We start from the raw sequence: 22,833 nt of genomic DNA on the forward strand, positions 1-22,833 counted from the left end.
CCTATCCTGGGATTTTTATTCTGCCATATATATGAAGAGATTTTAGAATCAACCTGGTCAAAAAAGGATTTTGGTATAAAAACTGACACCGCTTGAAATAAATATAAAAATTTAGGTAAAATAATCATCTTGATAGCATTAATCCAACCTATCAATGACAGAGACATTGGTGACCACTTAGTAAACAAAAGTTTAATCTGATCAATTAAAGGTAAAAGATTAGCCTTAAGTAAATCCTTATGCTTTTTTGTATGTAAAGAAATCGGTAACCAATTTAAATGGTAAACCTCCATAAATTGGAACCTGCATATTTGGAGGAAATAGATCACTCTTATTAAGGTTTAATTTATAATCAGAAAAATTACTAAACTGAGCTAACAAAGATAAAACAGCATGAATGGATTTCTCAGGGTTAGAAATATATAATAGAAAATTGTCTGCATATAATGATACCTTATGTATTTCATTCACACAGGTAATACCAAGAATGTCAGATGAATCTCGAATAGCAATTGCTAAAGGTTCAAGGGCAATATCAAATAATAATGGACTAAGAGGACATCCCTGCCTAGTACCCCGAAATAAACGTAAAAAGGGAGATTTTTGATTATTGGTAAAAACTGAAGCTACAGGGGTATAATATATCAATTTAATCCAAGATATAAATATTGGGCTAAAATTAAATTTCTCAAGCACAGTAAATAAATATGGCCATTCAACTCTGTCAAAAACTTTCTCGGCATCTTGTGAAAGAACACATCCTGGACTAGTAAGTGATGGAGTATAAATAATATTCATTAATCTCCTAATATTAAAAGATGAATAACGGTTTTTAATAAATCCACTCTGGTCCACAGAGATAATTTGAGGTAATACCTTCTCCAACCTAGTTGCTAATATTTTAGAAAAAAATCTTAGAATCTACATTCAATGGAGATACAGGTGTCCCTCGCTTTTCGAACGTTTGCTTTACGAAACCTCACTGTTACGAAAGACCTACAGGAGGTGTTTTCACTGTTACGATAAAAGGCAGCACGCGCCCCGAGCAGCCAAGCTTCTCCCCCAGAACTGCATTCTAGCCGGCATTGCTTAAACACGTGCCTGTGAGCAGCTGTTAGCAAGATGAGTTCTAAGGTATCGGAAAAGCCTAAAAAAGTTCCTAAGGGTGTTACACTTAGCATAAAACTAGACATAATTAAGCGTTTTGGTCGTGGTGAACGAAGCAAGGACAAAGTGAGTTTGGCTTGTGGAAGTTGACGAAGATGATGTTGAAGAGGTTTTGGCATCCCATGACCAAGAACTAATAGTTGAAGAGCTGATGCAATTGGAAGAGGAAAGGATAACAATTGAAACCGAATGCAGTAGCGAACGGACCAAAAGTGAAGTCGTCCAGGAACTGAACGTGAAGCAACTGCGTGAGATTTTTGCTGCAATGATAAAGTATGACTTTAATTTCGAAAGGGTACGTCGGTTTAGGGTATATTTGCAAGATGGTTTGAGTGCTTACAAAGAACTGTATGAAAGAGAAATGCGCGAGGCTAGCAGTCAAGCATACTATCGTTTTTCAAGCCTTCTACATCAGCCACAGCAGACGACGAACCTTGACCTTCGACATTGAGGCAGGCAGACATAGAAGAAGATGACCTGCCTGCCCTAATGGAAACAGACAACAACTCAGTGTCCCACCACCCCAACCCCCGGGCCGCGGACAGATACCGATTCGCGGAGAATGCAGCGGTAGCCAGGAGGCACCCAGCACATCTTTAAGAAAAAAAGCTGAAATAAACAAGCTAATTAATTAGGTGTCGCCCAGCACGTAAATGTCGGCCCAGATCAGAGGTGATTACCGATTAGCTTGTTTATTTCAGCTTTTTTCTTAAAGTTGTGCTGGGTGCGTTCTGGCTACCGCTGTATCCCTGCATGCTTCGTGGATCGGTATCGGTTAGCGGCCTGGAGGGTGGGGGCCACAGCACCACCCCAACCTCCAACTCAGCCTAACAAACCATCATCAGTGTGCTCAATGCTGTCTTCCCTATTCCGGTAAGCGATACTACACTGTACATTTATTATTTCTACTAGGCTGTGTATTTTTCTGTGTTATTTGGTATGATTTGGCAGCTTCATAGCTTAAAGGTTACTGGAGAGAGTGTTTCTGCCGAGAGCACTTGCGTGAGATTTTCGCTACGGAGAACAGTGCAGGCAATGATTGTAGAAAAGTATTTCTACTTTATATAGGCTGTGTATTTATCATATCATTCCTGCTTTTACTATACGTTACTGTTATTTTAGGTTTTATGTGTTATTTGGCATGATTTGGTAGGTTATTTTTGTGTCTGCGAACACTCACAAATTTTCCCCATATAAATAAATAGTAATTGCTTCTTCGCTTTACGACATTCCGGCTTACGAACCGTTTCATAGGAACGCTCTGCCTTCGGATGGCGGGGGGAAGCCTGTATCAGTCTGTATGATGCACAATCAGTAGGGTCTTTATTCTTTTTATAGAAGCGCCATAAAACGATTGTGGTAATTTACCTAATCTGATTGCTTCTTTAAAAGCTCTGGACAACCAAGGTGAAGGAATAGAAGAAAAAAACTTAAAGAATTCCACTGTAAAACTACCTGGACCTGGTGCTTTACCAGAATTCATAAAGGAAATAACACCTTTTATTTCTTCATCCATGATAGGAGTTTCTAATGTTAAAAATTCTTCTGGTGATAATTTTGGAAAATTCAGTTTCCTTAAAAGGTCATGCATAATGTTAGGATCATGAGGAAATTCGGAATGGTATAAAGAGGTGTAAAATTCTTGAAAGGATTTATTTATCTCATCATCATGTTTATGAATCTTAATAATTTGACGTTCAACCGAATCAATTTTCAATTGATTAGCTAGTAGTTTACCTGACTTATCGCTATGTATATAAACTCACTTCTGGTTTTCATTAATTGATTTTCAATTGAGGATGTTAATAATAAACTATGTTCCATTTGAAGTTCTACTCTTTGTTTATAGAGCTCCTTACTAGGAGTAATAGAATATTTCTTATCAATTTCTTTAATTTCCTCAACCAACTGAAGTGTTTCATTCTTAATACGTTTTTTCAAACCAGCAAAATAAGAAATAATCCGACCACGGATATATGCTTTAAAAGTGTCCCATACTGTCCCGATGGAAATTTCTTCCGTATTATTACTTTAAAAAAAGAGATCAATCTGTTCCTTCATAAACTTAACAAAATCCGGGTCTTGAAGCAAATTAGAATTAAACCGCAATCTGTCTGATAGTAGGAGATGTATGCATTAACTTGATAGAAAGTTTCAATGGAGCATGATCAGAAGTGGCAATAATGTCATAATTACAGTCAATTACAGATGGAATTAAATGAGTCTATAAAAAAAAGTAATCAATTCTAGAATATGAATGATAAACGTGAGAAGAATGAGAACTCTTTCTCATTAGGATGTAAAAATCTCCAAATTTCTGAAATTCCAGAGTCAATCATAAAAGAGTTGATAAGAATGGCCGACTTATTCAGTAAAGCTTGACTGGATATAGATCTATCTATCCAAGGATTTAAACAACAATTAAAATCACCACCCATTATCAACATATATTCATTTAAATTAGGAAATAAAGTAAATAAATACTTAAAAAATTCAGGATAGTCCACGTTCGGAGCATAAACATTAACCATAGCAACTTTTTTATTAAAGAGTAACCCAGTAATTAATAGAAATCTACCATTCAGATCTGAAATGATGTCATGATGAACAAATGTAATTGAGGAATCTATAAAAATTGAAACTCCTCTCACTTTGGCCTGAGAACTCGAGTGGTAATGTCTCTTCCAAAACCTAAAAAAAACATTGATTATCCCCTTTCCTCACATGAGTTTCTTGTACAAAAATAATATGAGCCTTCAGTCTTTGGAACACTTTAAAAATCTTGTTCCGTTTAATTGGATGGTTTAAGCCATTTGTATTCCAAGAGACAAAATTAATAGCCTGAGCTATATTTTAAATTTAACCCTCTGGTATATAAAGAGTTAACCAGAATGTAAACTTATGAAATCGATAGAGGAACAAATATTCAGAGAGGAACCGGAAGTCACTACACTGCAGACACTTTTGTAGTTTGGGATTAGCCCAATAGAAAATGAAAATAAAAGTAAAATTCCCCCCACCCTCCACCTGTAAAGTCCCAGAATTAAGCCCTAAAGGAGGGCAAAGAGAAAATGAACACTAAATCTACCCCCATTTCTTCAGAAGGCAACTCCAAAGATATATGTTTTAAAAAAGAGCTACCGGAAAACCAAAAAAAAAACCTTATACAGTAATAATCTTCATATTATGGTATCAAAAATAAACGAAAGAGGAAAGGGCCAAACCATATTATCAATCAATTACAGACATTAAATAATTGAAAATGGCACTTCAAAAAAAGAAAGAAAGGAATTATGGGAAGAAGAAATATGAAGAGATAGCATAGTAAAAAAATCAACCGCCATCTTAATTATGCAAGACTAAAAAACTAAATATTCCTCTGTACAGTAAAAATTTACCATCAAGTTGTTAGTAATAGTGTCAAAAATCAAATAAGAATACCTACGCTATTAACCAAAAATAAAAAATCTTGGAATTACAGAAGTCCATCTTCATACGATAATTATAGGCTTTAAAGAAAAAGCACATAAGAGCAAAGCTGAAACTGCGAGAGCCAGATATTAGTTAGAGTGAAGTGTCCGTAGCAGTTGGATAATGCTCATCCAGAAAACTTTGAACCGGACTTAAGGAATAGAAGATACGAGCTGAACTGTCCAGGGGAGAAATTCTTAATCGCGCGGGATACAATAATGCTGGTCGAAGACCCTCATGGTAATATTCCGGCATCAAAGGTATGAAAACCCACTGCTCCTTCATCACTTCGGGTCTGTAGTCTTCCACTGAACGGCACTGATATTGTTGAAGTTTAATCATACCTTGCCGACGGGCAACTCGGATAAGATGCTCTTTATCATAAACATAATGGAAACCGAGAATTACTGGCCTCAGTTTAAATCCGGGGCCTGGTTTTGAAAGTAATGAACGGTGTGCACGGTCAAACAGTGGAGGATCATCCGGCAATACAGAGCTAAACACATCCTTTAAAAGTTGAGAGAAGAATTTTAAATGATCACCTTCTTCAACATCTTCAGGAAGACCAATTATACGTAAGTTCTGTCTTCTAGATCGATTTTTCAAGATCAATAATCTTAGATTTAAAACGCTCCAGTTGTTCAGTCATCGAGGACAATTGTTCCAAACTTTGAATTTTCAAATCTCTCTCCTGAGCGTCACTATCCAATTCGGTAATTTTACTTTGTTGCTGTTTCACCGGATTCCAGTGATTCCAATTGAGTGATACCAATGAGAGCATACTCACCAACTGCATCTCAGTGTGGTATGGCAATTGTCCCATATCGGACCGCAAAGCACTCCAGCGTGTGGTGAAAACTGCCCAGCGGATTATCGGCACCCAATTGCCTACCATTGAGAACATCTACTGTAAAAGCAGCCTAGGCAGGGCGAAAAGCATTATCAGGGGTGCACCTCACCCTAACCATGGACTTTTTACTCTCCTCCCATCCGGTAGGCACTACAGGAGCCTCCGCTCCCGCACCTGCAGGCACAGGAAAAGCTTCTTCCCTGAGGCTGTGACACTGCTGAACCTCTCATCACAGCGCTAAGCAGTATTGCATCTGTATTGTACTGTCTCAGTACTTATATATTTGTGTGCTGTAGCACTTTTTTATTATGTAAATAACACTATTCATTACATTTCTGGTCAGATGCTAAATGCATTTCATTGGCTTTGTATCTGTACTCGGCACAATGACAATAAAGTTGAATCTAATCTAATCTAATCAAAGAGTCTGTAATTGGCTTTAAATCTTCTTTAAAACTTTGACGTTGTTGTGCGAGTTTTTCATCTCAGAGATTCAGCAGAGTATCATAAGTTAGTTCGGATTGCTTTTGGCTTCAGGTTTCTTCCTCCTGTTTCCATCGGAGTCTTTCCCACCTTTAGGATCCCGGGTTCTAGATCTTGTAGTTACTTCTTTACTCATTTCTTCAAATTTCACAGTCATAATTCAAGGAAAAATCAATAATATAGTTTAAATCTTTAAGTGTGGGTAAAAGTAAGTTAAATAAGGGTGATCATAGGTTAAAAAGAATAACGATAATGGAGCGAAGCCAGAATCAACCTCACTCCATGAGCGCCTCCTGGAGAATCTCGATTTCTCCAATTCTGGTAACTTTTCCCCCTCCCCCTTCCCTTTTCTTCTGTTCCCCACTCTGGCACCCCTAACCCTATCATATCTACCAGTCGGTGCCATTCCTCTTTCCCTTTCTCCCGTGGTTCACTCTCCTCTCTTATTAGATTCCTTCTTACCCAGCCCTTTACCATTTCCACCTATTGCCCACCAGCTTCTTCATCCTCCCTCTCCCACTCACCTGGCTTCACCTATTATCTTGCTTGTTCTCCTTCCCCTACTTGATCTTCTTGTTCTGGCTTCTTCCCCATCTTTCAAGTGCTCATGAAGGGTCTTGGCTTGAACTGTCAATTATTTATTCATTTCCATAGATACCGCCTAACCTGCTGAGTTCCTCCAGCATTTTGTATGTGTTGCCCTAGATTTCCAGAATCTTTAAAATTCCATGCATTTATAAGTGCACGCTCCCTCTTCTTTAGTCTTCAGGAATAATTTCACTGTTGTGCATGCAATTGATAGTTCTTTATTGCATAAAGTTATAACGTCCTGTTTGTCCTACTTATGTGTCTAAATGCATTCGTTTTATTGAAATCTCAGTCATTGGTATTACATTTTAATTTGAAATTTATACCTATAACAATGTATTAATGTTGATCATTCTGCAGAGGAGGTGTGGGCAGATTGTCTGCTAATATAGATTTTACTGCAGATTGAATAGTTTGCCATCGGCTCTTCACCCATAAAAGTGAGCATCAAGAGCAGTGTGTTTACCTCACAATTTTGCCAGCAGCCTCCATGATCCTGTTCTCCATGAGGGATGCAGATTTTAAAGTCAAAGCAGCGCCTGTTCATTTAAATGTGCATTTGATATCTGAATGCGATCATTGGAACTGCTGGTATCTCACTTTCTCGGCTTCACTGATTTATAGGAATTACTTATGCCTTTAAGATTCTGATTAGAATTATTAATAGATTTAATAGTGGGTAGGAGAACTGAAGTGGTTATCCAAACAATTATAGCTGAGTGTTCTCCTGCATTTTAATATTACCTTTGACACTTTATATGCTGTAACTACTTTTCGTTGGGGGAGAAAAAGACAGTTGCTAATTTGATTTAATTAAGCTTCTCTTGGGCATCACTGATAACATCTGGATTGATTTGTAACGTGTTGAAATAGCATTTAGACAATAATTTTGATTAACAGCGCTGCCCCATAGCTTTGGCCTGTTTGATTAGTCGTGTCTGCAAAAATTTGTAATAGAACATTGAACAGTGGAATTGTATGCAAAATATTTTACAATTTGCTTGTCTAATTAAATATGAAGCTTTAGAATGCTGGTCAGTAAGGGTTACTGGTTAAAATAATGCATCAAATGGAAACTTAACTGATCTGTTATCAATGAACATAGTTTGCTTTTTCTGTTATTGTGAACAAATTTCTTGCTAGAATTCTGAGCTGTAGAAGTTCCTGCTGCTTCTTGCCATATTGAACAAGTTTGGGTATAACACGAGAAGCTTGAGTCTTGATGCAGAGTCTCAGCGCGAAATGTCGACTGTTCACTCTTTTCCATTGATGCTGCCTGGCCTGCTGACCTCCTCCAGCATTTTGTGTGTGTAAACTTGGCTATAGATAGACATCTAATATGAGATTGATAATACTGTCCTTCCTCCTTTGGATCATAAATTAGGATTTATTCTGATATGAAGAGATAATTTGCGACAAAATAAATTGAATTTACCCAGTCAGACTCCATTCTTTTTGGTAAATTCCAGGTTCACAACCTAAAAGTATACCTGAAGTAAAACCTTAATTAGATTGGCTGGCAGATGGAAGCAGCAATCACAGTGGATGTTATTTTAGTTGTAGCAGAGTACAGATTGTTACTGTTTTGTATAATTTACTGCCCAAAGCAGTACTTTTAATCTACCTTTAAATGTTTGTTGGATTTGTGATTGTTTTATTTATTGCATATGTATTGTAGACTACATCTTTCATTAAGATTTGATGTAAGGCACAATGCATTTACTCTACAAAGTTAGGTTGCTTTCTTCTGAATGCCATCAGAGCCTTTTGAGAAGGAGTTGCACATGACTTCAGCACCTCCCTAGAATTTTCTGTTGAGTTTATACAGTAAATAATACCTTGAAATATGCCACCTTTATGATCTTCACATATTTGTAATATTGTATTATGGTCTAAGCAAATTTGAATTTTTTTCCTTGCAGAAAAAATTGCTTGGTGTCTCAATTAAAAAAACCATCTATGTTTTTTTTCTTCTCTAGGAACCCAGTGACAATGGACCATTGTTTTCAGAGCTCAAGTTCTATATGAGAGCAGCAAAACCAGAGCTAAGTGAGTTAATTTTGTGGCACATGAGAAATCAAAACTAGAACATAGCGCATTACTGGAATATTTTTAAGCAAACTTTGACACAGATTTATTTAAGGAATAGTTGGTCAGTGAAGTAGTTCTTGAGGATTGGATTAAATGATAAAAAAGGTGGCAAAACATGCGGGTTTGGAGGAGGTCCAGAGCAACTGAAAGCACAGCCATGTTTTTGGAGTAACTAAACTGGAGGGTGCTTGAAGCTGGAATTTGAGCATCTCAGTGGCAGTGTTCTCAGTGATGGAGAAGGGCAAGGACGGGGAATGATTTGAAAAGAAGAGTAAGAATTTAAAAATTATGATGCTCTTTATGAAGAAGAACTATAAATATCTGTGATTGAAAGAAAATAGTTAAAATGATCGAAGCCAACTGCAATAACATTTCTCCTTTCTTTGATACTGTTGCCTCTTGAATTCCCCAAGCAACCATTCATAGCCTCCTTCTTTTTCTTCTCACTGTTACCCCTTGAATGCTGTCATAGCAAAGAAACTGGCCCTTTGACATAAGGTGTTTGTTGACCTATCTATAGTAATTCTACTTGTTTGCATTCCCTCTATTCCTTGTTCATTCAAGTACTTGACTAGATGCTTCTTAAATGTTGATTCTATTTCTGCTTCTACCACTCCTCTAACCACTCAATCAACTGTACTGTATGTGAAAAATTTACTCCTTTAAACTTCCTCACTCTCATCTTAAACCCATGTCCTCTTGTTCTAGACAACCCTACCAAGAGAGAGGTTGCAGCTATCCAATCTATCTGTGCATCACTGTTTTATAAACCACTGTCATGTCACCTTCCAGTCTCCTCTTCAGAGGAAGCACCCAGCTTCCCAATCCTTTAACTCAAGCCCCCAATCTATGTAACTTCCTAGTGAATCTTTTCTGTACTCTGTCTTGCTTAATCACAAATTTCCTGTAGTGTGGTTAACAATGCAGGCCCCAATATTCCAAGTACGGTATTGTATCAGGGCAGCATGGTAGCATAGTGGTTAGCACAATGTTTTACAGCACAGGCAACCTGGGTTCAATTCCTGCCACTGACTGTAAGGAATTTGTACGTTCTCAGGGTGTTCTGGTTTCTCCTCATGGTCCAAAGACATGCAGGTTGGTAGGTTATTTGGTTCTGGTAAATTGTCCTCTGATTAGGATAGGATTAAATCGGGGATTGCTGGACTGCATGCCTAGAAGGGCCTATTCCGTGCTGTACCTCAATAAGTAAATAAAAAATATCCAACTGTCCCACCCCTTGTAGTCATTGCCTCAGCTAACGAAGGCAAAAGTACCATTTGCCACTGTCACTACCCTATCTGTGTTGCTACTTTCAGGATATTGTGCTAGTCTCTTAACTTTAATAGTCCCCAAGGCCCTGCTACTCACTGTTTATGCCTAGTTTGATTTACCTTCCGAAAATGCATCACATCACACTTGAACAAATTAAATTCGATCTGGTGTTCTATTGCCCACTTTACCACTTGCTCTAGATCCTGTAGTAACCTTAGACAACCAACTTTTACTGCCCACAAGAGCATCAATTTCGCAGTTTTCTGTAATGTAACAACATTCTCATCCAGATTGTTAATATATGTGGGAAAACACCAGGGGGTCAGTACCAGTTCCTTTGGCGCACTGGTCACTGACATCCAAGCTGGAGAAAAACCACCCTTTGCCTCCTAATACAAAGCCACTTTTGCATCCTATTGTGAACTTCAGGAAGGGAAGTTGAGGGAATATACACCAGTCCTCATCAGCAGTGAGGTTGTGCAGTTGTAAGTTCCTGGGTGTCAGCATCGCTGAAGAACTATCCCGGTTCCAACATACTGATGCGGCTACAAAGAAGGCACAACAGTGGCTATATTCCAGTAGGAGTTTGAGGAGATTATGTATGTCTTCAAAGACTCGAGCAAATTTCTACAGATTTACCATGGATGCTGGTAGCATCACCCATCTGGTATGGAGGGACTGCTGCACATGATTGGGAAAAAGCTGCAGAAGGTTGCCAGCTCAGCCAGCTTCATCATGGGCACCAGCCTCCCCCCAGCAAAAAAGACATCTTCAAAAAACAATGCCTCAAAAAGGCAGCATCAATCAATAAGGACTCCCACCTCCCAGGACATGCTTTCTTCTCATTGCTACTATCAAGGAGGAGGTGAAGAAGCCTGAAGGCATATACCTAGCTTTTTAGGAACAGCTTCTTCTACTCCACCATTAGATTTCTCTACTACTTAATTTAAATTTTTATTATATATCTTACTGTAATTTATAGTTTTTTTATGTATTGCATTCTACTGCTGCCACAAAATAACACATTTCACGACACATGCCAGTGATGTTAAACCTGATTCTACTCCTTCGGAAACCATCAATTCCAACTTTCCAGATTAGCCTACAATATGGTACCTGGTCAAAAGGCCTTGCTGAGGTCCATATTGATGATGTCTACTCTCCTGCTCTCATCAATCCTCAGTCACTTGTGAGATGATTTCACATGCACAGAGCCATGCTGTCTATCCCTAGATGATGTTTATCCTTTCTAATGCAAATGTCTGGTCTTTCAGAACCCCTTCCAATAACTTTTCTTCCATTAATGAAAGGGTTACCAGCCTGTAGTTTCTTGACTTCTTCCTGCTGCTCATTTTAAATGTTAACTATCCTCCATTCTTCTGGAACCTCGCTCATAGCTAATAAAATTACAAAAATCAGTCAGAGACCCCACAATCTCCTCCCTGCTTCCCATAAATGTGCGTCTGTCTCAGCCAGAAACAGCGACTATTGAAGGGTCTGTTCCTGAAATGTCAACTACTTATTCTTTTCCATAGATGCTGCCTGGACAGCTGAGTTCCTCCAGCATTTTGTTTGTGTTACTTTGAACATGCTCGGATGCCCCTGGTTTGGCCCTGGGGATTTATCCACTTTAGTGCACTTCAAGACCAACAAATCATAAACCCGAGAGATTCAACAGATGCTGGAACTCCAGAGCAACACACGCAAAATGCTGGAGGAACTCAACAGGTCAGGCAGCATCTGTGGAAATGCTTAAACAGTTGACATTTCGGAGCCCCAACTTCAAGAGTCTTGTGAAGGGTCTCAGCCTGAAACATTGACTGTTTTTTCATTTCCATAGTTGCTGCCTAATTTGCTCAGTTCCTGTTTACTTCACTTGTTCCAAGATATTACTTTTTCTTCCTCTGAACTCATAAACTTCAAAATCCTTCTTTACAGTAAATACAGATGAGAAGCATCATACAGAAGTGATACTTTCTATGTATTTAACAACCTGAGATCTACTTACCACAGGTTCTCAGCTCCTTCACTTCCTCTAAATTGTCAGTTTGCTTTCCTTTCGTTTAGTAATGTAAGAACAGAATTTTTTTCTAAGTAAATTTTGAAAAAAACAGAAGACATCAACTTTGATTCCTCCCACAAATATTATTTCAATACTATGGTGTTTTTGGCAGTTGCAGGATATCGAACCAGATGCTTGATCCCAGGATAAACATACTTCTACTTGCATATCATTGCTCAGCCCCTTTTTCTGTCAGTGCCTAAATGCTGCTGAAAACCTTATCCACAACCAGCATTTTCCAGTACTCTATGGACATATTCTGACATTCTCTCCTTAAACTTGTGCTCATCCAAATCTCTGCTGCCTAAGTCATAGAACATTGAACAGTAGAGCACAAGAATAGCCCCTTTGGCCCACAGTATTATGCTGAACCAATTAAATTAGTAATCAAATGGTCAACTAAACTGACCTCTTTTACCTATACAATGTCCATATCCTTCCATTTTCGTCACATGCATGTGCCTATCTAACCATCTGTTAAAAGTCTGTAATGATTCTGCCAACCCAGGCAGCGCATTGCAAGCACCCACCAATCTCTACCTTTTAAAATAAAAACTTGCCCCCTTACATTTCCTTTGAAATTACTGTTTCTCACCTTAAATGCATGCCCCTGATATGAGACATTTCAACCCTTGGAAAATGATGTTGATTATCTCCTCTACTATGCCTCTCATAATCCTATATACTTCTATCAGATCTCCCATCAACCTCCACCGCTCCAGAGGGGAAAAAACAAGTTGGTCCGCATTTCATTGCGGCATATGCTCTTTAATCCAGGCAACATCCTGGTAGATCTCATCAGCACCCTCTGCAAAGCCTTGATGTCTTTCCTATAATGGGGCAACTAGAAATGTGTAAGTCAGAAATCAAACTGAATAGATCTGAATCAATTGACTCATTAAGGATATTGTTAAGATGGTGTTTGTTAGGAAAGTCACCCTGTTTTTAACTTTATCTGGTAAACCTAGCCACATTATCACACGTAGTTTTATACTTAACAACAGATTCTGAGTCAGTCACGTATGATTGTCATTATACTTGGTGATTGGAATTATTTGTGTGATTCTAAAAGTTCAGCTTGTATAACTGCTTGATGCCCAAAAATAATTATTTGAAACTTGCAGTATTAGTCCTTTAGGAGGCAGCATAGAATATGGTTAGATAGTTAATTCTGTAGTAGCTAAGATTTTTTGACATGTATGTAAGTTCCTGGGTTTTAACATGCCCTGAAGTGATCATTCCATAGTCCCTGGATACTTTGTGCTTGACTGTTAATTTTTATTTCCTGATTGCCAGGGCAAGGGAGGGATTTAGTGTGAAATCCTCCTTTTGCTCTCATTTGTATGCATTTTCATGCAGATCAGTTTGAAAGTGATAGTAAAAGGAAATTGCAGACATTAAAGTGGTGGCCATCAAAAATAAGAGAAACAAAGTGTATCTTTAGACTGCGAAAGAAACAGAACTTGCCATTCACAGTAGTTTTCACGTTAAATGTTTTTAGATGTGTCTGGCATGGCATAACATGTAAACCTAACCATTAAAATGAGTGCCAAATAATAAAATGTACATATATGAGTGGTTTCTGGTTAATTTGTTTATCGGTTAATCATGGCAGCTGCTTATTGGGCCAACTCTTATCAAAAACGATGTGAGAAAGTAGCTGGAGTACTTTTTGTTTATTTGCAATACTATGGTGCTTGATAGGGGCAGCAGATTGTTGCTGAACAGTTTCTAACTAGCATCAATCACGTGCACTTGCATGGCTGTTAGATACTATAGCATGCTCAGAGTGAACAGTTTTAAGATAGCGCCAGATGCATGAGTTTTGTGTTCAAAAAGCAGTGATTTTTGTCGCTGATAGTTGGTGAGAAATAAGCAGTAAGATCATTCAGAACTGTTCTGCTCACTGCAGTTTCAAGCATTCAGGCTTAGAGATGTTAGAAACGGCCTGGAGGGAAAAGTTTGGAACTACGAAGAACTTGGAAGTTTTCAACAATCATCGGGAATGCTACCTTTGGTCCCCACTGGACGCTCAGTTCCCAGCTAAGGCTCCAAGTAGCTGTTTGCATGTGACAGTGGCCACACCCCGGTACAGTGTTTCAACAGGGGAACTAACCCAGGGAAGCCAGTGGGCCCTCGTACCCCAGTCAGCTAGCAATATGCTTATCATACCATGCGAAGTCAGTTCCGGCAGTCTGGGCAATCTACAGTGAGGTCCAGTGGCCAGGAGGGTAGTTGTGTAATGCTATGTGGCGAGCCAAGGGCATGCTAAGGCCCAGAAGAAGTCATGGTCATCCACTTGAACCAAAAAAGACCTTAGTTCTGATGTCTACTCGTACCAGTGGACATAGACTTCCGAGGTTGAGAAAATGGAACTGCCCCAGTACAATGGCTTTTCCACTTTTAAAAACTCTCCTGTACAGATTTCCTGTCATTGTCATATACAATGGGCAACCATCAGTCGTATTGGTAGTGTTCTAATTTGTTCTGTATTTAATTTATATACATAATTTGTTATTCTGTTGTCTTTTTTATATCTTTTCTATTTCCATGAAACTTCAGCTCATTGGTGCAGCCACTTAGTTGGGCCAAAATGCGTTCCCAATGTGTCCCGATAACCCCGAAATCCACTGTGTTAGATTAATTAGCTAACTGGGAAAAATGTATTTTCAAAATGTGGGACTTTTAAGGGGCAGTTGCTGTCACTGATGAAATAGAATTTTGTCTATCTTGTACATAAATAGGAAATAACAAACTTAGAGCTTCAAATCTGTGAGGGGGGGAATTATACAGTTATCATTGTACTGTTACATTTATAAACTCTAAATTAGGTGGTAAATGGACAGTGTCACACTTGTCACCTCAAAATATCTGAACTTGCAAAGAGATGGCACCAATCTTCTGCTTTTCCATCTAACTGATTGCTCTGAATGTTCAAAGATTTGCAGATATGATTGTTTCTCATGAAAAGTGGAAATTTAAAAAATTAATTTGGGATATAAATAAAACAACTCTTGAATCCAGATCAGGTAGCATCTGTGAGAACAGAATTAATGGTTTTAGTTATGTTCTTTCATCTTGAACCAGAAGTTAGAAATCAAACTTGCAGAAAGGAGGGAGAGATAGTGTGAATGTTGGGATATTATTTCCCAACTTCTGCTTGTATCCTCTGCCATATGACCCAGAGAAAGAGTGAGGTTCCCTTTGTTTCAGCCACTTCACGAGCCTCCACGTTCAATGAAAAATGTATTACTTCCTCTATCTTCCAAGTAATCCCAGCACCAAACACACTTTCCCCTCTGTTTCAGCATTTGTATGGGCCACTCCCTTTGTGATTCTGTTTCTGCCAGAACCCACTTCCTTAAACACCCCCCCCCCCACTTTTGGTTGCATTACTTTCCACACTCCCTCCAATAACCATCAGCTTTTGGCCTTAACACCATTCCAACAAAGCCCAATAAATGCATGAGTAAGAGCATCGCATTTTTCATCTAAGTATATTATGCCTTCATAATCAAGCAGTTTCAGATTGCTGATGTTTCCTGATTTGCTGAATCTTTCCAGCATTCTGTTACTTCAGCTTTCCAGCAGCTGCAGTGTTTCAGATCTCATGGTTCAGCATGGTATATTCTTCTCTCCTCCTATCTCATTCCAATTGCTCTGTTTCCCTCCACCAGATAGATCTACTGCAGCTAACAATTTTTCGCTCCCCTCTCTAAACTGTCAACACAACCTGATGTATCATTTAACCTCTCATGGTCCACTATCACTAATGTTCTTTTCATCCTTCCCCCTTCTCATTGACTAAACTTGTTTCATGATTAACTGTTACCAGTTCTGAAGAAAGGAATCAACTTGAAAATGTATTTCTCTATCCATGGGTGTTGCCTGACCTGGGCATCTTTTACTTATAGCTAAATTATTCTGCTTTATCCCCTTATTTCCTACAGTTCAAAGCTGGGTTTCTTCCCGGAAGTTGAATTATCTCGGTGTGCCCAAGTATTGGGGGTCAGGACTCTATGATAGAAATGGCAAAAGGTATGAAAAGAATCTGTGCATCATCTTCAAAACATTATTTAACTGTCTCAAGGTTATTGATAGGTGAAGGAGCATTATTAATTGACCTCGATGAGGAGGACTGGTTATGCAGTGACATTATATTTTCTCAAGTAATAATTCTATATTTTAGGCCTGAGGTGAAAATTTTATTCAGCTACAAGTAAAGTAAAATACATTTGGTGTATTATTGATGACTCATATGAGGGAGAGTTATAACTGGAGTTTCTGATTTTCATTTTGAAAATCAAAACATCATTTTGTAGATTCTGGGAATATAAAACAAAAGTAGAAAATGTTGGAAATACTCAACAGGTGAAGTTGTATAGTTGTATCTGTAGAAAGAGAAACCAAATCAGTTTTTCAAATTGAAAGCCCTTTGTCAAAGTTTCATTTATTATCAAAGTATACAACTCTGAAATTCTGAAGACTTGAAAAAAAGCCTACAGTCCAAGTCCGCATCCAACACACAGAAAACCTGGGCAACATTCTCCCTCTTCATAGCAGAGTGATCTCACCAAAGATTTAAAAAAGACAGTCTCCCCTCTCTGGCAGTAGAGCGATCTCATCGGCGATAAAAAGACGGTCTCTCCTCTCCGGCAGCACAGCAATATCCCAAAGATTAAAAAAAAACAAGCAGCTGGTGTTACGATCTCCCTTGTTGCTTAAGTCGGTGAGCAATGAAAGCTTTAATCGGCAGAATAGAGTCAGACGTTGGCTCGTGCCCGCGGTCGTCTCGCCATGAGGTTTTCGCAAGCTGCCCCTGTCTCCTGGAATCCCCTCGGAGACTGCGGAGTGCTGAATACCCATATGATCTTCAAACTGCAAATCGTAGACTCCAACAGTTCCAGAAACACATTCAAGATGAAAAACACATGTAAAAGACATAAAAGGAGTGAAATATATGGTTCCATGGTCTATCCAGAAGACGTTGATCGAAGGAGCGTAGTACGCAGGGGCCATCTTGACCAAAGAACTGTAAAGTTCAAAGTAAGTTTATATGTCACCATATTCAAGATTCATTTTTTTCTGGGCATTCACGGTAAGTACAAGAAGTGCAATAGAATCAACGAAACACCACGCCTAACAGAATGGACAACAACCAATGGGTAGAAGATGACAAACTCTGCAAATACAAAACAAGAAAAAAAGGAGACTGGAGAGCTTGTAAGGCTGCAGGGATAGTGGGAAGAAGATTGGCTGTGATGTAAATCTGGGGATAAGTTTTTCACATGGTTTTCCAGTCAGTAGGTGAATGGAGGCAGTTGGAGGGTAAGAACATATGCAAAAACTGCTGCAGAGCAGAAGGACATGCCCATCAGGCTAAATGTGTCATTTTTTCCCACAGAGGGAAAAAAAAACCCTGAGTGAATATTACAGTAGGGCAACTGATGCAGATTGAGAAACCAAGTTACCTGAAATTGTAGATTTTTGGACTCAAGTCATGAATTCTACAATGTGCCCAGAGGCATGCCTCAAGAAGACAGCATCCATCATTAAAGACCCCTCAATACCCAGGACATATCCTTCTCATTACTACCATCTGAGAGGAGGAAGTTCAGGAGCCAAAAGACCCCCACTCAATGCTTTAGGAGTAGCCCCTCCCGCCCCTCCCAAGCATTAGATTTCCGAACAGTTCATGAAATGAACTCATGAACAGTACCTTGCTACTCCCCTTTTGCACTGTATTTATTCTTGTCATTAACAGTAATTTTTATGTTTTGCGCTGAACTGCTGCACAAAACAACAAATTTCATGGCATATGTCAGGGATAATAAACCTGATTCCAATTCTGTGTTGGAGTGGCATAAGGAGTTAAAGTAGCAGGCAACGAGATGCTTCAGGTCGCTCTTGCGATATGAAAGCAGGTGCTCCACAAAACATTCAGCCCACATAATATATGGTCACCCTGGTTTTATCCTATCAGATGCGTTCTCTTCCTTTACTGTCCTGCAGCTTTACAATCTTCTTTGGTTTCTTTCTCAGTTCTGATGAAGGACTGAAATGTTGGGTATGCTTCTCTTCCCACCGTGCAGCCTGACCTGTTGAGTGTTTGTAACATTTTCTGTTTTTGTACCAGCTTTTGTTATTCTTAACATAGGAATATTAGTACTTAATGCTGCTATTGTTTTTAAATTGTGAGTATTTTTACAATCTTTCTCCTAACGATCAAATCAATCAATTTATATGCAGAGTACTTTGATAAATCAAAATTTTATTTTGGCTTAAGTACTGTAATTTTGAACTGAGATTTAAAAACTCCAGTTATTGTACATTCTTGAAAGCTGTCATTGAATCGAAGATCATTAAAACATTAGTTTTTCAGTGTTGTACACTATCTTCAGTATAAGATGGCTGTCTTTCTGAATTGGGTATCGATGTAAAGCCTCTCCAACAAGCTAGGCAAGGTCTGTCTTCAGGGGCAATGTTACATATTCAGTCTAAATTTTCTTGCTGCCTTTAAGTGATTTTGTTGTGCAATTTCTATTCAATGCTGAATAGATCTGTCATGTATACAATAATTTATATATTTTTGTATCAACTTAAACTTTAAGAGTCATCCAAAAACACAACAGAATTAGCATGTAGGGGAAAAATTCAAGATGTGAATCTTTTGTAAGATACTAAATTGACTGCAAGGCACCAAACTTGAGGAAAAATGTTGAAGTCTAAGTATAAAAGAGGTTTCTTACAATGGTCCTAAGCATGAGAGTGGACTGGTAAAGCTGTAGCTATTCTTGGAAATTGACATGGAATCTCATGGAGGCATTTGAAATTTTGGAGATTTTTGATTAGAGAAACTTATCTCATTTGCAGATGGGCAAGAACCTGAGCAATTGCCAAAAGAACCATAGGTGATATAAGGAGTACTTCCATGCAGCAAGTGTTAAGGTTTAGAATTTACGGTCAGGAGAAGTGATGGAGACAGAATCAATCCTGGTGTTTGGAAGGGAACTGGATAAGTAATTGAAAGGATTTGCAACACTGTAGAGATGGTGGGAGAATGGAACTAACTGGATAGAGCAGTGCATCTGCAAGGTATGCCTCCCCCCAAGCTGTAGTTTTTCTGTGACACCAAACCATTGAAAATGCAAGTTGCTTATAGTTATCCTGAGCCACAGAAGCCTGATGGAGATTGTCCGGCAGCTGACAAAGAACTTCTAATTTGGGCTAACTTATTTTTAGCAGCAGCAACCTTGGTGGAGATCTCAAGGTAGGAGAAGAAATCAGGTTTGAGAGGGAACTAACAGCTTTTGGTTCAACAAAGGAATGGTTGGGGGGGGGTTGACTTTTTTTTATAAGTGACAATTTTTTAAAATTGTTCTTTTAACCATTGGTAGGGCTGTTCCCTGCAGAGCAATTGTCAGTCTAATGGCTGTCTGTGGTTGTTGACCAAATACAACTAGATGCTGTCACCTGGCACTGAATGCTTTTGGGGAGACCAGTTTTTCTAATTTGGCAGATAGCTATCTACCAGCCTTTGCCTAATGCTGGATTAGATGTAGATCAAGTCAAATTCAAGTTCAAGTTTATCTTTGCCTTCATACTTATCATGTGTTATGTGTACTACTGTACTTTTCACCCTGGTTCGGAGAAACGTCTTGTTTCTTTTTATTATATGGTTATACATATATAAAAAGGCAATAACCTTTGACTTCAAGTTTATTGCCATTGGGCAATACGCACACACAGACTCTCACAATTGGTAACTTAACATTGTACCACCAAGTTCTAGCTATTTCTGTGGAAAATCCACATTTCATTCTGTTGTGTATAATGCCCTTCAGACAAATGTACATGTATGATAAATTGTGTAGCAGATAGCATAATAGTAAGAATTAGTTATAATCTAATAAAAAATTAATTAGATTAAATGCCACTCACCCAGCGCATCCTTCCATGCTTTACTGGGACATCATTCCCAAAAAAAGCAGAAGGTGCATTATGTGTTTACTTGGTTTTCTGTATTCTTCAGTTATAGATTTATGGTTATGGATCGATTTGGATCTGACCTTCAGAAAATATTTGAACAAAATCATAAGATTTTCCCTAAGAAATTTGTGTTCCAGTTAGGTCTACGATTGGTAAGTCGATTTCCTTTATCTGGAAGGTAACATTTTCATTATTTTAAAGATCTTTACAAAGCACCTTGATATATTTTGTGAGCAATGCTTTTAAGTCGCTTCATACATGCTGGAGAAGGATATGAATTTCTCAGCCGATTTCTCCCAGTGTGTCTCAGAATTGCACAACTGACCCGGAAGGGGATTTAAGAAAAATCTGTCTTTGGAAGTTGATGTTTCTTGGAACGTATATATAGGTAAGGTCAAAACTTCAAGCAATTTGCAATTAGATTTGTTTCTCTAGTTCCTAGAAGCACAGTCTTGTTCTTGCGATTTAGTCCTGTTTCATGCTCAAATTCTGCTGATTTCAACCTATGCAGCAAAGTAAACTATTATGATAACCATTTCAGTTTTGAATATAACACATACTCTTTAGAAATGTCTCTGCAGCATGTACATTATTGATAAATGCTGATTATGGTTCATTGGTCTTTTATGCATACATCATAATTTATAATTGTTAGTCTTACGTTTTTGGGTAAGTATTAATATAAAGTTTTATATGTTTGCATTTATCTGTTGGCTTAACATGGACATTTCTTGAAGAGTAACTTAATGCAGTTTGGATTTTTAAATATTTTTAAACTGTATCTTTGTTAGGACAACTCTGACATTGTATACTGAGCATTCAAATCATTCTGTCTCCATAAACACTTAGTTGCATGCTATGGAGCCTCTTGGCCACGTATGAATCATTGCAATACAGAACATCAACATTCTAAATTAAAATCTAATTTGCTGTAATTAAATTTGCATAAAAGCATTCCCTGCAAGCTAAGTTGCAGACTATAGTTTAAAATTAATTTTGCCTAATTAAAGACATCTTGTATATTAATATGTGCAATGGCAAAAATAAACTTTCACTGGAGCTTCATGAGCTGGCTGGCCAGGGTTCAAGCACCACCTGTGGTTCCAGGGCTTTAACTTGGATACCCCGGGCTTGGTGAATTGACTTGGATGAATTGTTATTCGGATTATTAATGGATTTGTAACAATCTAAATTATTATAAACTTGAATAGCGTAATTAGCCGTTCATGTCATTGTTCAGTCTGGGATTGTTTCAGATGCTCTCTGAGCAACCCCCTGGGGCTTGCAGATTGAGTGCGGATGAAGACGATGATGGGTGATAAAATTGCTTCTCAGTCTTTTAAGAAAGTTGTTATAATTGAAAGGATTTTAAAATTTCAGTTTCATGTTACATAATCTTGATTTACTTAATGTTTTCTTTCAACCTGATGAAGACATGCTATAGCTTTGTGCTGTCTATTTTTAAATTAGATTTCCCGTGCGCAATTCTGCAAACCGAATTTTTTGATAAAAACGGATAAAGATCTTGACTTGGCTTGGAGTTCTAAATTTTATGCTTCACATTGCTTGATAATTCAAAACCTAAAAATTGCTCAACTAAAATGATTCGCACTGATGTGCTTTCGTTGTTTACTGACACTTTAACCAAAGTACTCACTTAACAAGGTGTCATTTACTGTATCTGGTGCTCCTGATGCAGCATGACATTGGGGACCACTTTGTAGAGCATCTCTGATCCATCGCAAAAAGTAGAATTTCCTGGTGACCAACCGTTTTAGTTCCTGACCCTATACCCGAACCAACACGTCGATCCATGGCCATCTTGCTGCCACAAGGAGGCCACTCTCAGAGCGGAGGAGCAACACCTCATATTCTGTCTTGGTAGACTCCAACCTGACAGCATGAACATCAATTTCTCCTTCTGTTAATCTTTTTATTCCTCCCCATCCCATCTTCTATTCCCCACTCTTGTCTCTCACCTCTTCTCCTGATGCCCCTCCTTCTTCCCTTTCTCCCACGGTCAACTCTCCTCTCCTATCAGGTTCCTTCTTCTCCAGCTCTTCTATCACCTATCACCTCCCAGCCACTTACTTCATCCACCCTCCTACACCTCCCTGGCTTCACCCATTATCTTCTAGCTTGTCCTCCTCCTCTCCCCACATTTTGTATCTGGCTTTCCCCCTCCCTTTCCAGTCCTGATGAAGGATCTTGGCCCAAAAGTAAAAGTGGCAGGCCGACAAATCCAGGGCAAGCATTAAAAAGGGCCACTTTTCAACATAATTGTATAAGGGCTAAGAGAGTTGTAAAAGAGCGCCTGAAGGCTTTGTGTGTCAATGCAAGGAGCATTCGTAACAAGGTGGATGAATTGAAAGTGCAGATTGTTATTAATGATTATGATATAGTTGGGATCACAGAGACACGGCTCCAGGGTGACCAAGGATGGGAGCTCAACGTTCAGGGATATTCAATATTCAGGAGGGATAGACATGAAAGAAAAGGAGGTGGGGTGGCGTTGCTGGTTAAGGAAGAGATTAACGCAATAGAAAGGAAGGACATGAGCCGGGAAGATGTGGAATCGATATGGGTAGAGCTGCGTAACACCAAGGGGCAGAAGACGCTGGTGGGAGTTGTGTACAGGCCACCTAACTGTAGTAGTGAGGTCGGAGATGGTATTAAACAGGAAATTAGAAATGTGTGCAATAAAGGAACAGCAGTTATAATGGGTGACTTCAATCTACATGTAGACTGGGTGAACCAAATTGGTAAAGGTGCTGAGGAAGAGGATTTCTTGGAATGTATGCGGGATGGTTTTTTGAACCAACATGTCGAGGAACCAACTAGAGAGCAGGCTATTCTGGAC

General features: G+C 38.7%; 1 protein-coding gene across 2 annotated transcripts in view; it reads left to right on the forward strand.

The window, feature by feature from the left end:
- vrk1 (VRK serine/threonine kinase 1) overlaps positions 1-22,833 on the forward strand; it is a 92,344-nt gene that overhangs the window by 17,485 nt on the left and 52,026 nt on the right. For both annotated transcript variants that reach the window (XM_063043618.1, XM_063043625.1), the window contains exons 5-7: positions 8,539-8,608; positions 15,935-16,022; positions 20,017-20,125. In XM_063043618.1, the coding sequence (XP_062899688.1) occupies positions 8,539-8,608; positions 15,935-16,022; positions 20,017-20,125 (267 nt within the window). The remainder of the gene's footprint in view (positions 1-8,538; positions 8,609-15,934; positions 16,023-20,016; positions 20,126-22,833) is intronic.

This window comes from Mobula hypostoma, chromosome 1 (assembly GCF_963921235.1).
Source record: "Mobula hypostoma chromosome 1, sMobHyp1.1, whole genome shotgun sequence".
NCBI lineage: Eukaryota > Metazoa > Chordata > Chondrichthyes > Myliobatiformes > Myliobatidae > Mobula > Mobula hypostoma.